Raw genomic sequence first — 16,800 nt, forward strand, 5'->3', positions numbered from 1 at the left:
CATATGACTTACTACTAATTACTGGTATCTGAGAGTCCCAGAGGAATTCAACTAAGATGTGAAATGGACCTTCAACCTGCATCATTACAGCTATTTTTCCAATAGCTCAGCTGGCCTTAATTAGAAGTAGAAATTCCTGCTACTTTGGTAGCCCCTGTTAACAGGAACAATGCAAAATGTAAACAACCATAGAGATGTACATCTGTGCCATCAGTGCTCTGCCCCTCTCCTAAGATTAGGTCAAAGGGTCAAGAACTCTATCTCTAGTCCAGTAACAAGAAGGCATTCCCATGAACTGTATTTGATAACATCTCTTACTGTAGACACATCACTATGTCAGTATTACAAAAATATTTATTCTACTTAACACATACGGTCAGTAGAAAGGGAGAAAAGAATCTTTGTTATGAGTTATGTGAAGTAGACATACCAAGTAAACAAATTCCTTTTTAATTATTTATTTCTTTAAAAAGATTGTAAAATAGTAAGAGGGGGAAAAGTACACACAAGTACTTTGCCTCTGTCCATTTATCAAACTTGAAGCACAATGTAGGAAGGAAAACATACAGTAGTTACATAACTTGTTTCTTGTTTCCCTAGCCTGAGGTTTTAGAGTTGAAGATTGTGCCCCATTCTCTCAGGACTTTAAAAGGAGCTTGCTTCCAGTTGTGAAAAAACAGTGAAAAAAGACATCTAAGAAGAAGTCAAATTCTTCATTCTGTTGTTATGGCTTATTCCTTCATCCAGAAATTAAATACATATTTCAATCATATTTGCTGGGTCATTTGTCCTCAAGTAATCCAATTTCACCCCCCCAACCCCCACACACACAGAGTGAGAGAGAGAGACAGACAGACACACAGACAGACAGACAGACAGACAGAGACAAGGAAACACACAGAGAAAAAAATACTAACAAACAAAAATAAAACACCTTACCATTTTACATCCATCATAGACCTCTCTATTTGCTTTGTGACTACTTCAGTTTTCTACTAGTAGACACAATGGGAATAAAAGAGTCTGTAGTTCAAAGATGGTTGACACAGGAGGAAGGTAACACCATTGGCTAAGATGAGAACTGGAGATATGCCATGAAATTTCAATTCATCATGTCCTTCTATCTCTTATTAGCATGGATAACTGAGAGTGAATGGTATTCTCATCAGTCTTTCTATGAGGCCATGGGGAGATCCTTTTACAGAAAGGTTACTTGACTGGTGAAACCTGACCTGAAATTTTTTCTGGCTAAAAAATCTGTTCCATGTCATATGGCATAGGACTGTGGGCAAAGATCCAAGTTCTCGTTTTAAAAAAAGTCCTTCCTATCAGCACCTCAGCTTCACAAGTTTTAGCTGAAGGAGACCTTCTGTTTGACTGGGAATGTTTTCTGTTTGATGGAGAGAACAAGTTGGGCTAGAATCAAATTTGTCTCTTGTACAAACAGCAAGTACCCAACTTTCACTTTGGACAGCGTGAGAATGTATGTTCAGTGTTGGTACATTTTAGAGATAACAACTGTAAACTGACATAAAAAACACTGATTCAAATTCATTTCAAGACGGTGTTTTATTTAATATATACATATGTATTGCTGAGCTTAGAAAAAAGGACTTTTTAAGTAGCTGTAATAAGTACCTATGATTATCCACAGATCTTGAGATTACGGTTGTTTTTCTTACATGTTTATATATTTTCTGCATGTTTATCAATTAACATCTATTCTTCAATTAGGAAAAAAACATGTTATTATAAATGTTTCTTTGGATATCTGACAGTTGTTATTAGTCTAATAGGTATATTAAACATTCATTACTTAATAATTTCAATATACCATAAGCCAATTAACTTATGTCATTAAATGTTAAAGTACATGGACTACATTTTCTCATCATTTATGGAAGATTTTTATTTCATTACTTAATTTCTGCCTATTACTTTATAGATAATGTGGTGGTTTGAAAGAAAATGACCCCTAAACAGAGTGGCACTATTAGGAGGTGTGGCCTTGTTGGAGGGAGTATGTTACTGTGGGGGCAGCTTTTGAGGTCTCTTTTGCTCAAGCTTCCCTCAGTGTAACAGTCAGTTGACTTCTTGTTGCCTGCAAGATGTAGCATTCTCAGTTCCAGCACCACATCTGCCTGTCCACCATGCTCCCTGCTATGATGATAATGGATTGAACCTCTGAAACTATAAGCAAGCCACCCCAATGAAATGTTTCCTTTATAAGAGCTGCCATGGTCTTTCACAGCAATGAAATCCCAAACTAAGACAGATAGTTAATAAAGAAATACCAGAGTTTCTCTTTATCTTATGCAACCCAGCTTACAGATGTTCTAGGTGTACCACGCTGAATATGCTTTATTTAAGCATCTCATGATCAACAAAGCGTTAAGCAGTATACGGGAAATGAGAATACTCTATAGATGCTACTGCTGCTTTTCAACAAACCCAAAGTTTCTCTTTTTTTCTTCAGAAGGTACAGGCCTAATTTAGAGTAAAGATGCTACAATCTACCCAACTACATGCCAACTGTATCTACTTTTTCTTCTTAAGATGGCCTATATTTTATTTCATCTTAAAAAAATTATTGCCTTTTCCTACCTAGTCTTTCATCTCTAACCCATATCCAATGTTTTTAAAAGTATCTAGGCTATAAATCTCTTAAATGAACAAAATTCTCTTCAGAGTGACTGTGATATGATTAAAAGTCCAGGTGGTTTGTGTAAAATACACAAAACCAAAGTCATGGTTTCTCTTGTCTCATTCCCACAGAACCTACTCTGATGTTTAGTTCTCTGTCCAGAACGTAAGAATTCTCCCCATGATCGTATTTTTAACCTTTCTCAGAATTTTCACTTGGCTTGTTTGGGTTCCTGAATAATTTTCACCTTAGCCTGTCTTTTGAGGATCGAAATTGTACTTTTATTTGTGTTTAATCTTTATGTCTATATGAATGTATACAGTAGCACGTGTGGTATACACATGTGATACAAATGTGTGTGGTGAGTGTTCACGTGTGTGTGCACAGTCATGCCTGTATATGGAAGCCAGAGGAAGACATTGTGTGTCTTGTTCTCTAACTCTCTGCCATATTCCTTTGACACACAGTCTTTCATTGAATCTGGAGTTAGGTTGATGGCCATCAAGTCTCAGCATACTATCTTTGTCTCCACATTGCTGTTGTTGCAGGCACACATGAGAACACCTGGGTTTTTACATGGGTTACTAGCGATTCAAACCCAAGTCAACATTCTTGTTCAGCAAACAGTCTTCCTCACTGTGCAACTACCAAGCCCCAGGCTCAGTCTTTTTGTTGTTGTTACTGTTGTTGTAAATGGTACTGGAGACAAACCCAGGGCCTTGTACCTGCTGGGTAATCACTTTCCCTCTAAATTCTATCCCCAGCCTTTGGTTCTTTAGGTCCCAAAGGGCACATTGCATCTCTTAAGGAAATGTAGTTACAAAGGTCTTTATTCATTCACTTAGATGATAATTTATGTATTAAGTTGCTGCCACATGTAAAAGACTGGGCTTAAACTCAAGAAATGAACTGGCTTCTTCAAAGAATTTCCAGAGCCAAATTGGTATAGTGAAGAGAATATTATATTTGGGGATCTGTGCTTCAGTTCTGACTCTGACTGGCATTCACAGCAATCTGTCCTTGCACAAAGTCTATTGATCCCATTTTCTTTAAATTTTTCATCTCAAAATTTAGTAGATCATGTAATTTGGCTTTTTAAAAAATGTTTCTGTAATGGCTACCATTTATTTTTATTTTTTTTTAATTTTTATTTTTTTAGTTTTTTGAGACAGAGACAGAGTTTCTCTGTGTAGCTTTGAGCCTTTCCTGGAACTCCCTCTGTAGTCAAGGCTGGCCTTGCACTAACAGAGATCCGCCTGCCTCTGCCTCCCGAGTGCTGGGATTAAAGGCATGCACCATCACTGCCCGGCAATGGCTACCATTTATTAAAGTTAATCTTGTCTCAGCCAATATGCAAATGATTATGATGGCCCTGATAGTTGATCGTGATCAACTTTATGGGGTTTAGAAATACTATGGAAACAAATCTCTGGGAATGCCTGTGATGGGTTTAACTGATTTGCGAAGAACTATCCTAACTGAGGGCAGCACTGTTCCATGGGCTCCAGTCCCCATCTGAATGAACAGGAGAAAGGATGCTGAGTAGTTAGTTACATTCAACTCTCTCTGCTTCCTGACCACAGCCACAATCTGAGTTGCCACGTCATATTCTTGCAGCCATGCTCTGCTTGCCACAATGGAACCTACTCTTAAACCGTGAGCCAGAATAAAGGCTTCCTTCCCTAACCTTGCTTCTGGCAGGTATTTTATTACAGCAATGGACACAAAGTAATCCAATGGGGACCACTATCTCTTCATTGTACTGATAGAAAAACTGAAGCCCTAGAGGGTAACATTCCCCAAGTATGTGAGACAGCTGTAAAACAAAATGTTGAACCTAGGCTAATCTCAAAGTCACTATGCTCCCATAGTTTAAAGAATTCAGAACTTACTTTGAAAAATATTAAGCTGTCTGAGGGTTAAAAAAGTGCTCCCTATGTTAGCCCAGGTACGCCTTAAACTCACTTAAAGTCAGTCTCCCTCATGCTGAAATTACAGGCACATCTACCGTGCCTGACAAACTACTGGATTTTATGGTACCCTTCCTTTCTTCTTATTCCATCCATATAAACTTTAATAGGTATACTCTCTTTATTGCTTCTTCTTCTCCTTCTCCTCCTCCTTCTTCTTAATGTTTAATAATCATGTGAAATGCTCGGGCGATCCTAGAAAACTTGTGCTTTTCTTTCTGGCTTTCACCAGAAATACAGTAGATGCCTGCAGGGACACAAATTGCATATCTCTAATTTGCTAATCTTCTTCCTTCTCTTACTACACTGGTGGCTTGCCTTTCCTGAGAATTCTAAAGTCCCACTTTATTTAATCCAAACATAAGTGTTTGCAAGCTTTAGCGTGGAGGAGAAAAATGAGTGAGAATATAGTTTCTCAGAGATCCAGTTTACTTTTATAGAGCAGGAATGGATCCATGCAACACATTTTTGTCTCCAGAAACTCTGCCAGACTTAGTATAGTCTGGTTCATTAGAAATATATAATAAAATATTCTTCACAACTCAGTCCTTCAAGTTCACTTTGATCAATACTTCATTACCTAAGTTAGAGCTGCCAAAGGGGGCAAACTTGTCAGCCCATTTGTCCCATATTTGCATGAATATTATGCTGTGAATGTTACGCTCCTTTGAACTTCAAAAGAGCTTCCTGGCCTCATTGACTACAACTTTAACAACAGAGCATAATGGAGTTATAGAAAGATCTTTTCCTGGCTAAAGACCTCAAACTTCGCTGGTGCTGGACAGTAGCAAACTTTTACATAAGCAACAAATGGCTCATTCATCCATTGCAGTGCACTATCAGTATTTCCTGGTGTCCTTAGCCTGTCTTCCTACAACTATGGCTAATTAGCTAGAAGCAAATGGCAACATGGGCCTTCACCACTCTTTGTGAAAAGAGTTTCCTGCATACAAAGCATTTTTTTTCCTAAAATTGCTCATGTTTCCACAACAATTGATAGAAAAGCTTTCACCATAAGGGTACCTCACATGCATCCTATCCTGGCTGATCCAAATAGAAGAACAAGCATGCTCCTGGACTTAAAAGAGTCTAATACTAACCAGCACCTGAAAAATCAAAAACTGAGGCTTCCTAATGAAAATGGAGACAGACAGTATGAACAGATGAAAAGTTTTAACACTTCTATATTTGTACATTTTCTCAGCTCTATAAAATTTAAAAATAACCCTCCTTTTCATATACTCCTATGCCTTCTTTTCTCTTGTACTAGACAGTAAAATGTAAAATATGTCTCTTCACTTTGAATAACTTTTTCCCTTTTAAAAAATAGTAATTTCCACTTGTAGAAATTCTGGAATAGATAATATAAAAGGATCATAAACAGTTCTTACAAATCTACTATCCAGAGGCTTAAAAAGTAATTTTCTATTGCATCCCATATATGAGTCTAAATTTCACACGAAACAAAGAACTATGGATAAACTCCAGAAGAAAATACAATAATATATGGTGTGAGAGACCTTCCAGGAAATTCAGTAGCCACAGAGGAAAGGGATACAGATGTGACCACACAGACTTTTAAAACTGATATATAAATTCAGTTTGCACAAGCAATGTCTAGAATAACAAAAAGCTAGTAAGAAAAGTACGTAATTAAGAAGTCTAATTAAAACAAAATGTATTGAAAAGATCACATAGGAATAGGAAAATACTAAGGGAAAAATGAAATATAATTTCTACAATTAAGATGATTCTCCAATGTAAAGATTAATAGCACTTTTGGTAAAGGAATTATAAATGGACATTCACACATAGGCAGTAGCAACTTAATGAAGAACATTTGACAGCAGTAGTCAAGATAAAAACTGAAAATACCCTTTGGCTAAAAATTCCTCACAAATATGTCCATTAGCATCTAAAGGGTTTCACTAATGCCCTTAATTTGTAATGTAAAAAACTAGAAACAACCTATATACCTACAAACAGAAGATGGTTAAACAACAGAACATACATGCAGTTGAAAATAATGTAGGTACTAGAAAGACAAGACATTGTTATTAAGAAATGTTTTAACATGACCTGGAAGGTTATCATGTATATATTTATCTTTGTGAGACACAATTTAGAAAAAAAATTATAGGGCCATTAATTTTTCAAAAAAAGTTAAATTTTAACACAGCACTTGGATCATTTATGGAACATTCTCCATTGGATTGTTATTTCCACTGCTTCTAATTTGGCATTGCTAGGGCATCAACATAAATATCTGTGCATGAACACTTGCATGTGTTCAGGCAACATACTTGAAGCATATGCTATGAAATTTCCTCTTTAGTAAGGGATATATTTCACATATCTTTGATTTGGGTGTGGCCAGATGAAATGTCAATAAAGAATGACCACAATGGTGGTCTCACCATCTAGCCACAATCTGAAATATTAGATCAAAACCAGTGCCTTTGGCCATCTGTTACATAATTACTTTGACACCAACCAAATATTCAAATGGTTTGGGACATAATAGGCATAAGGAAACATTAGAGAGTATCAGTTTAGGGCTCATAAATCATTTTTCTTTGCTTTGTTTACAAAGCTCTAAATTTTATGGATGATATTCCTTAATGCTTTGTAAGTATGGAAGATCTCCAAGAAGAGATGGTCTATTGAGAATGACAATATTCCCCGAGGCCATCAGCAACATGGCTATATGGGAAGTGTCTTTCTAAGAGAAGGGTAATTTTTAATCCCCACTGATTGTGAACTGATTCAAGAAGGAACAAACAACCTTTCTATCACATGCACTTAAATCAGAGGAGAGTGTTCTGATATGGACTACTCTGTGATGGTAGGGAAAAAAGTGGGTAATGTGAGAAGTACAAGGGGAGAGGTTGATTCATGTTTTCTTTCACAGCCTGCACCCCCTTATCTTCCATTTGTGCCTCAGTCATGCTAGATATCACTATAGATATAGTTCCTTATCAAATGCACCTTTTCTCCCAGGAAGAAGACCGCTTGCTGTGAAAATCATTGTGGGACAGAAACACTCTTAATGATAGAATAGGCTTGGTTCTGCCCTCCAAGTCAACATGCCTTCTGTCTCCCATATTTAATTCTATGTATAGAAGAGATAAAAGTTTAAGTGATATGATCTCATGAATAAGTTCAGTGGAGCACACTGTTGTACCAATTCCACTTTGTGCTTCTTCTTCTTCTTCTTTTTTATTGTAGCTCTAAAAAGGAATGGAAGCTTTGTTTCCCCCTCAAATTTAGAGCAAGGGAGGGTCCACCTCAGAAGTGGCTGCAAGTGTCCAAAAGAAGTTGAGGCCCACACTGTTCCAATGCAGTAGAGGGCTTGTAACAAGAACAGGCATGTCAGTGGCAGCAAGGGCAGTGGGGTGGGTAATCACACTTCACACACACCCAGGCCTCCTGCTTCCCTCTGTTTTCTCTAACTAGCCCACTTGAATCACTGATTTTTTTTTAGAATTTTCCCTGGGTTTGTGTGGACATTCCTTTCAATAAATGACATCTAATTTCCTAACAGTTCTTGGAAGCTAAATTTCATCACTGGGTCTGAATCCAGTTCCTTCATTGATTTTCAGTATTAGGAATATGCAAGGCTGGCTTTTTTGTTTTTATTTTACTCTTTTTCATAAACTAAAACCTTCACTGAAGAGTCTGAAAATGGGAAAAAGTCCAGCTCATCTGTCAGATATTTCTAGAATTACGTAAAATGGAATGATATTCGTACAGTTGAGAACAGGAAAGTGAAAATGTGTCATGTGTTCTTTGAGATGAAAACTATACGATAATCAGAAAAACAGCTTCAAGTTTAGTTGGCGTGATTCAAAGCTCTCATTCTTTTATAAATTCATGTATAAATCAGTAACAGTTACTTTCTTCTCTTACAACAATTCCATGGCCACATTTGAGCTAATCATAATCCCTACAGATTATAACCACAGGTTCAAAGATGTGATGAATATGAGTATTTTTTTTTAAATGCAAGACACTTACGTTTCACTTGCTCTGTTTTGCTTCCTTCTAGGAAAATAAAGAACAAAAACAAGGAGACTATGTATTTCATGCCTCCCATTTTCCACTTTCTTCTCATTTGAGCTACTGCAAAATGCAATTCAGAGACTCGGAGAACTGATGGACGAAACCTGTTGAGAAGAAAGCCGAAAGAAGGAATAAAAACAGATCCCTTGGAACTGATGAACATGAGTGATACTTAGGTTTCTAACTTGCTAGAGAAAATACTGAAGAATATACTGGAGTGCAAGCATTGTTTGTAGAGGACAAAGGACTTGCCTCATCTGTCTTGTAAAGATTATGGGAGGAAATTCACATGAGTTAAGTACATATTCCTGTCCAACACTGAGGCTAAATCATTACAAGCAAGTCATAGGAAAATAAAAAGAAAACTGGAAATCTTTTCTAAAGAAATTACAATTGATTTCTCAGGACATTTTATTGTTGGTTGGTGGGGGTAGAGAATCTGGAAATTGCAGTTTATAAAAAGGGCTATTTTGGCAAAGGATGTACAAATTGAGAGCATTTGACTGCAATGATGTCTGAAATGCAAGCTTAGTAGTTTTAGCTTCAGACTAATGTTATCATTAATCCTTTAAGGATCCTTCCTCAATCAGTGTTTCTCTTGTATCTTCTATGATATCTAAAATAATCTTCACTATGAGTGCTTATGTTGGAAAAGATAGATGTAATCTGATAATGGATGCAATTCAACATCTGAGAAGTTTCATTGCTTAGAATAGTTCAATATTTCTTCCCATGAAGTCCATTGTGAAAGGAAATGTAAAATGGGTAATTTTAAAAGAAAATAAGCAAATTTCAACAGCGATTCATTCAATTTGTCCCACCACACAAGAGGCTGTTAAAACAACCACAATTCTTTAAAAATAGGCATTGGTTGGCAGGATTGAAATCTTAAGCTTTTGAAGCCTCAAAACACAAAAAATTTGCTTGCATCCTGTCACAACTATTTTCTGTGGACTTTAGAGTTTACAAATTCTTCCAATAGGAGTTTGGAAAATATTTAAATATTCTGGAAGCATTGCAGTCAATCGGGGTTAATCCTCAATAGGAACTTAAGCATGGTGATGTTTTCAGAGAATCCAGTGTAAATATTGAGCATAAACTACTTATTGAAGGAAAAAAGTGCAAGATGCGCACTTTGGAGAACTGAATCTCTTGGAGTTCTAAAGTGGATGTCACAGCTTTTACTTTAAATGCTATGAAACGGCCATGATCATTAAAATATCCGTTATTTCTGCCCAGCCTCCCGGTGCACGCTTGTAATCCCAGCAGGCAGATGCATGAGAATCACTCCAAGTTCAAGGCCAGTAGGGCTACACAGGGATACTTTGTAATAAAAAAAATGTTGCAGATTACAAATACATGCACACCTGAGAACAAACTGATCCTAGAGAATGATTTGTGCTATCAGGTCGGTTTGTAGCACCCATCTACTTTCTTTCTCGGCTCTCTTAGCACATTATGAAAGGTTCTAGTTCTCCTGGGGCGCGTTCCTAGCCTGGCTGAAGCCTCGATTCTGATGCTTTCATCTGTTCTGTGGGTTTCCTATCCACTTTCAGTCATTCAGAACATCACTGTACATTGAGAGCTACTAGATCCCTTTGAAAGAAAGCATTTTCATTAACAGTTTAACACAGCCACCCACCTCAACAGAGTTCTTCCTGAACCTACTTTAATAAGCTTTTTCCTCTGAGCCTCCAAAAGACAAAGATTTTTAACTGTTGAAATCTAATTTATCACAATCATATATGGCTCTCGGGAGGTACTTCTGAAACCCTGGCTTTTGAGTCTCCCCATGCAAGAATCAACGGGGTTGTTTTTCTTGTACAATGGTTGGGCGATTTGGTGAACAGTAGCATTGCTTCATAACTCAAGCTGGCAAGAAAATGGCCCTTAGAATTTTTGCTTTTCTTGGGTCCCAACTAATGTTATGAGCAAACAGGAAAGTTGGTGACTAGAGAGCAATTAATCTCTTTTGGCATTCCTGTCATCTATGTGGCCTCCCAGGAGGTGATGGAGTACATCAGAAAATGAATCGTTTTATAAATATTCGCTTATGATTTACAAGATCCTGAAGTCTTGCCTTTGTATTTTGTGCAGAATTATGAACTGAAAGAGTTCTCTTCCCGAGGCTCTTCATTATTCTATTTCTCTTTATTTCTTTCCCTTTCAATTTTGGGGCAGGGGGTTGTAGGAGACATTTGTTGGGACTACAGCAAGAAAGAAAAGCATCACTCAGGAGTCATCCAATTCTTATTCCTCCAAAGAGCCAAAGTGTCCCTAATTTTTCAAATTATACTTTGAGCCAGTTAACTGGAGTTATTTCTGCATTAACTCTCTGCTTCCCACAGACTGCTGTGCCATCAGGCTTGCACTGGCTCTTTGACAGGTTACTTAGAAATGTAACCACTGCTATGGGAGAGTGGGGGGCGGAGGATCCAGGACCCAAGAAGAAAAGAACAAAGAAAACAAAACCCTGCAAGTAACCCTGGCGGGGAGGATGAGGTGGGAGAGTGTGTGGGTTGTCTATGAGATGCAGAATTGTGTCAATACCCTGGGCAAGACATCTATTCAGGTGCCTCTAGGAAACCAGTGTTCACGCTGCTCATTTGCATCAAGCAAAGAGACCAACTGCTCCTTGCTCAGCTTTAACTGCACGACCATGTGGGCCCACTCTCAAAACAGGTCTCCTGAGCAGAACAGACCCAGAGGCATCTCTAAAGAAAAACCAACCGACATGGAGCTGTCAGGCAGCACTTCACACCTGACAGTGGCTCTTTAATGCTCAGGGAGAAGCTTGACTGACCTTGTGATTGCAGTCAATATCATCTGTGGGACTTCCCCTTGGGTAGCAATATTCTTTCGGACAAACAATAAGAAAGACACTGGAGACTTCCGGTCCTTGTCCATTAGCTGATCCTCTCGCTGCCACACTACCACCCAACAACAAAAGCTCAGTTAACTCCTGGTGGGTTACCAAAGAAGGATGGGAGTTAGGGTCCAAGGTATCTCTTTTCAGAGGCAGAGACTACATCACTGCTTATGACTAAGAACCCCTCGTTTTTTTTTGTTTTTTTTTTTTTTTGGCTTATAAAACACCTTCTGACCTAGCATTACATTTTGTTCCATACAATTATACCTTCAAACTCAGGGGAGTGCAGTGGAGAGAGAAGGAAATCAGAGTTGAGTTAGTGGCAGGGCTGGAAGGTAGGTTTTCCAGGCCCTGAAATCTAGCAATCCTACTTTGTTTCCTGAGCCTATGTCTCAAACCCAGATCCCAGAAGTCTGAGCCTGAAAAAGAAAGGGGCAGGGGAGAGACATGGCCAGAAGAGACAGGAGCCTCTCCTCCATCCACTCTGTTTCCTTAACTTACTGTGAATCAGTCCACAGCACTTCACTAAAGGAGCAAAAAGGGCTCTTTTCTGCACATATGTAGTCATAAAGCAAAGCCCCCAAAACCTGTAGGTAGCTTGGCAGGGAGTGCCTATACTGCCTTTGGGAGCCTAAGAAGTACCAGAGCAGGCCGAACAGGGAACAGCAAGTTACAGGTTCAAATCTCCAGTCTCCAGGCTGTTTCACGAAGTATCTAGAGTTCTACCTTTATTCCATCAGCAGAACCATAGAACTGGTTGGAATGGCAAATCCCACAGTTCAAGGTGTCCTGTGGGAACGTCTAGGGGTAGTTCCAGCCAACAGAATGCACCCCACCTGTGAAAAGGTTGGAAAGCGAGTCAGGGGTCGGGGGTAAAGGCGGTAGGGCACTGCTTACTGACCTGGGCACTGGCCTCCTCCTTCTGCCACGCTTGCACACGCTCTGAGTTCCCTGGGGCGCTCCTCCGAGGTCTGGGGCTCGCAGGTTGTGGCGAGAGCTTGAGTGCGCGCGAGGGGGGAGGGGGGACTCAAAAGTGGGTGGGAGGAAAAACATCACCGCCCTCGCACCACGAGGGAGCAGAGGCTCGCTTGGCTCCAGGGGGCAGAGCCAAGGCGCGGGCGCGGCGGCCCGGGGCCACCTGCCCGCCCGCCTGTCCGCTCCCCACTTGGCCAGGCAGCCTGGCGCTGGCGGGAAGTCCTCCAGCAAGCAGATCAGCCCCTGCTAGCACGCACTCCTTCTTGGTCCAGGCACCGGCTTTATTCCTACACCCCAGACCTGAAAGTTACAAAACGGGGAGAAAGTGTGAGGCTCAGCCGGCACTTTCCCATCACGCAGCGCCCCCACCACACACCCCTCCTTTGGCTAGTAGAACGTTGGGGTCTTAAAGGGACCGCACATCTTCTGCAGCCCATCCTCCTCGTTTGCATTGGATGCTCTGAAGGGCTCCCCACCTCTGGTGAATATCCTGAAGACCCTGACTCTAACTATCCATGGCTCCTCTACCTGGATGCCCTGCATCTTCTCTCATGCTGGGCAAGGACCCTCTGCACCTGGTCTGTTCCTAAACCTGAGATCTGTGTGCAAGTTGAAACCGATCTCACAAATTATGCCCTAGGACACATCTTATTATTTCTGGCCATTTTTCATATCTTTGCTGTGTCAAGTAACAAAGACTAGATGTTTGTACGGGGGTGATGAGGATAAGGGGTAAGGAGGGGGCTGAGGAGAACTCAGAAACCTCCCTTCTGCCACAAAGAGATCGATCTCCTAATCTCCGAAGGGGGGGGATGTATAACTGTTAAATATTTTGAAAGAAATAAAAAGTTGAAGTGGCCCATCACCACCACTATTTTAGCAGTCCTGCAGATTTTATATTGGACTAAGGGCCTGATTTTCAAAAATCCCAACATCACCTCTGAGTAGTGTTTCTGGAGCTCGCAGACACACTACTCCTGATGTGTGTTTATGTGACGAATTATAGTTATAGAGGCTCATCAGAATCCTCGAAAACTCACAGAAGCACATTCTTGACAGACAGTATACCCATCTGTACTTTTAAGTGCCCAAATTTGGAGGAGAGTTGAAGGATGTTTTGATGTAACTGAATAATACTGATATTCTAAACATCTGTGCTCCACTTTATGGCTTACAGTGTACATTCAATGTACGACATCAACGTTAGTTTTTAAATCTTTACACTTTCCATAATCTAAACTATCAGTGGTCTCAATTATGAAGTGCTGGGAACCTTCTGTGCATCAGATCAACCTCTTCATTCACAGAAGTGGAAACTGATACTAGCAGTGGATGTATCCAAGGTCACTCAGCTAGTGGATGACATATTTGAGATTCTAATTCATATATCCTGATTGTTAACTCACTGCACTCTATTATCTCTAGTCTACAGAATGGAAATACAACTGATGCTCAATGAAATTGTATTTAGCCAAAAGCAAGCAAGCAGAGAAACAATCAAAAACCCACATATTGGGAGCAAAGAACAAATGAAAATTGAAACAAGAATAATTGTCCTAGGAAGGAACCCTCTTTCTCTACCTACTTAAGCACTAATATCATTCAACCAGGCCTGGCATTGCTGGAGATGTTTAATTCATTGTTAACAAAAGAGAGATGCCCTTTCTGAGATGTTGTCTTGGGGCTTAAAATGTCTAGCTCCAGTCTGTAGCCATACTTCTGTAGCCATATGTCGCCACATGCATTCAATTTGGCTGTAGTAATTAGCTTCAACTTGGAGATTTGTTGCCTTATAACTGTTTCTGTGCCATTTAATGTGCTGATATTTTGTATCACTAAATAAAGTTTTTCAAGGGCTAGAACTGGTTGTTCAGTTTTCTTTGTGTGTGTGCTCCAACTCTCAACATCCTTTCCAACCTCATCTAGCTGGCTAAAACCACTCACCCTTGCTGGTTGATATAGTATCTAGATTACTGCATGATAAATCATCTCCACACTTAGTGGCTTAAAGCAAGTTATCATTGTCAATTGGTTCTACTTAATTAGTTCTATTGAATCCACTCAAGATCATTTATACATTTTTTTGGCAACAGTAAATGTGGCTGCTGTAATTCCTTGAGCAATTCTTTATTAGTATAAATGTTGTGGTCCTTGTTTTAGCTCTGGTCTTAATTCTTGAATTGCAACTGAACTTAAGGCGAATGAAAATGTAGCTTTCCTACCAGTTCTTTTCCAACTTAAGCTGATGACTAGCTACACTCTTGATTTTCTCTATTTAGTAAATGAAAATGGGATCACAAATAATCTCATACTTTAGACCTTTTGTTTTCTATATGATTGTTGATTCATTTTCAGCTGTAAGAAATTATTCAGAAGGATCCAGAATCGCATATTTTGCCCTCATAGTAAATATCATGCATAATTATAGTATATCATCATGGCCCAAAATTGATATTTTGACATTCCTTCACCTTATGCTGTTTTCACCAGTATTAAATGTAGTTATTTACCTGGTGTGCAGTTCTATGAAATTTTGTATCTGTAGATTCAAATCACCACCACCACAGTTATTATTGTTAGTTACATGATTGTCTTCCCTCCTACACTTGTTCTTCATGTCAATAATTCTATCACTGAAGAATGTTACATGGAATCATACAGTATGCAATCTTTTGAAAGTAGATTTTCCCCCAAGGTGATCTTCTAGACGCAAATCTATGTTATTTTACCTATCAATATCCTGATTCTTTTGTTGTTGCACAATAGTCTATGATGCAGTTATATTTGTGTGGTCACTCATTGAAGGGCTGATTCTAAATTTGTGCTATTACAAAAAAGGTTGCTATAAATACTTGTCTACAATTTTTGCATAAACAATATTACATTGCTCTAGGATAAATGACCAACAGCGAAATTCTTGTTTGTTTGGCAGCTGCACATACAATTTTATAAGAACTGCCTAACTCTTTTTAGAGCAACTATACTTTTTTGTTTAATATTCCCATTGCCAGTGTGTGTGAGATACAACTTATGTGCATTTCTGCCAGCATATCCTGCTGTTATTATTTTTATTTATTTATTTATTCTAGTAGATGTGTACTTATTCTAATTTTGGTTTTAATTGTGTATCCCTAATATCTAATGATATTTTTGTCTTTTTGTTTTTCTTCTTTAAGATTTAACCCCATTTTGTAGCTCACTCTGACATCAAACTTATGATCCTCTTGCTTTAATTTCCAAAGCACTAAAATCATAGCTATGCATCATGAAAGCTGGCTATAATGTCTAATGATATCTATCATCCTGTCATGTGATTATTTGACATTTGTATATCTCTGCGAATATTTTTTCCTAGTCTGTAGCTTATCTTTTCATAAACTTTTACAGATATAATTGGTTTCTTATAAGGATGTGTATGTGTGGTATGCATGTATGTGTGTGTGCGTTTTCATGCATATGTGTGCTCACATGTGTGTGCTTGCATTTGAAAGTATATGTGTTTGGGATCCTGAGGTTGATATCAGGAGTCTTAATCACTCGCTGCCTTCTTCATTGAGAGAAGATCTCTTGATTGAACCCACGGCTCACCCACACAACTGTTCTGACTTCTCTGTGTACACCATTGATCTATGTGTCTATCCTAGCAGCCTTGATTACTGTATACATAGTAGAGGGATTAATATAATGAAAATAGCTCCTCTCACTTTCTTCTTCTTCTTCAATAATGTTTTAGCTAACCAAGGTCCCATGTATTTCAATATAAACTTCAAAATAAAATTATCTATGTTTACAAAAATACTTACTGGGACCTGAATAAAAATAAAAATTCCTTGAAACCTAAAGATCAGTTTAGAAAGGACTGGCAACTTTAATTCATTTCGTGTTCTGTGTTCTATGTCATGAATGCTGCATTTATTTAGTTTTTAAAAATATATCTTAAAAGGAAACAGAATTAGATCACCCCCTTTCCCTCCCTCCACTCCTAGCTATTCTCGCTCAAACCCCTCCCATGTCTCCCCACTTTCAAGTTGATAATTCTTTTTCTTCATAGTTGTTACATACATATACATGCACACACACACACACACACACACACACACACACATATATATATATATATATATACCTTGCTGAGTTAATTTTTATTTGTGTATATATGGGTTCAAGGCTTGCCACCTTGCATTGGATAACTAATAATGGGGCTCAGTCCTGGGAGAGGCTAATTTTCCTCCCAGAAGTTGTTAGTTGTCTGTAGTTCTTTTTCTAGGGGTGGGTCCCAA

General features: G+C 38.7%; 1 protein-coding gene across 4 annotated transcripts in view; it reads right to left on the reverse strand.

Moving 5' to 3' along the window:
• The window catches only part of Chrdl1 (chordin like 1), a 119,090-nt gene extending 106,220 nt beyond the window's left edge, over window positions 1-12,870 (reverse strand). For 2 of the 4 annotated variants that reach the window (XM_028876955.2, XM_028876952.2), the window contains exons 1-2: window positions 12,447-12,870; window positions 8,632-8,780 (exon numbers count right to left, since the gene is read on the reverse strand). In XM_028876955.2, the coding sequence (XP_028732788.1) occupies window positions 8,632-8,780; window positions 12,447-12,598 (301 nt within the window). In that variant the 5' untranslated portion in view covers window positions 12,599-12,870. The remainder of the gene's footprint in view (window positions 1-8,631; window positions 8,781-12,446) is intronic. The other 2 variants (XM_028876956.2, XM_028876953.2) reach the window with 1 other exon arrangement.
• Window positions 12,871-16,800: the final 3,930 nt, after the last annotated feature.

The sequence above is a fragment of the Peromyscus leucopus genome, chromosome X (assembly GCF_004664715.2).
Source record: "Peromyscus leucopus breed LL Stock chromosome X, UCI_PerLeu_2.1, whole genome shotgun sequence".
Taxonomy (NCBI): domain Eukaryota; kingdom Metazoa; phylum Chordata; class Mammalia; order Rodentia; family Cricetidae; genus Peromyscus; species Peromyscus leucopus.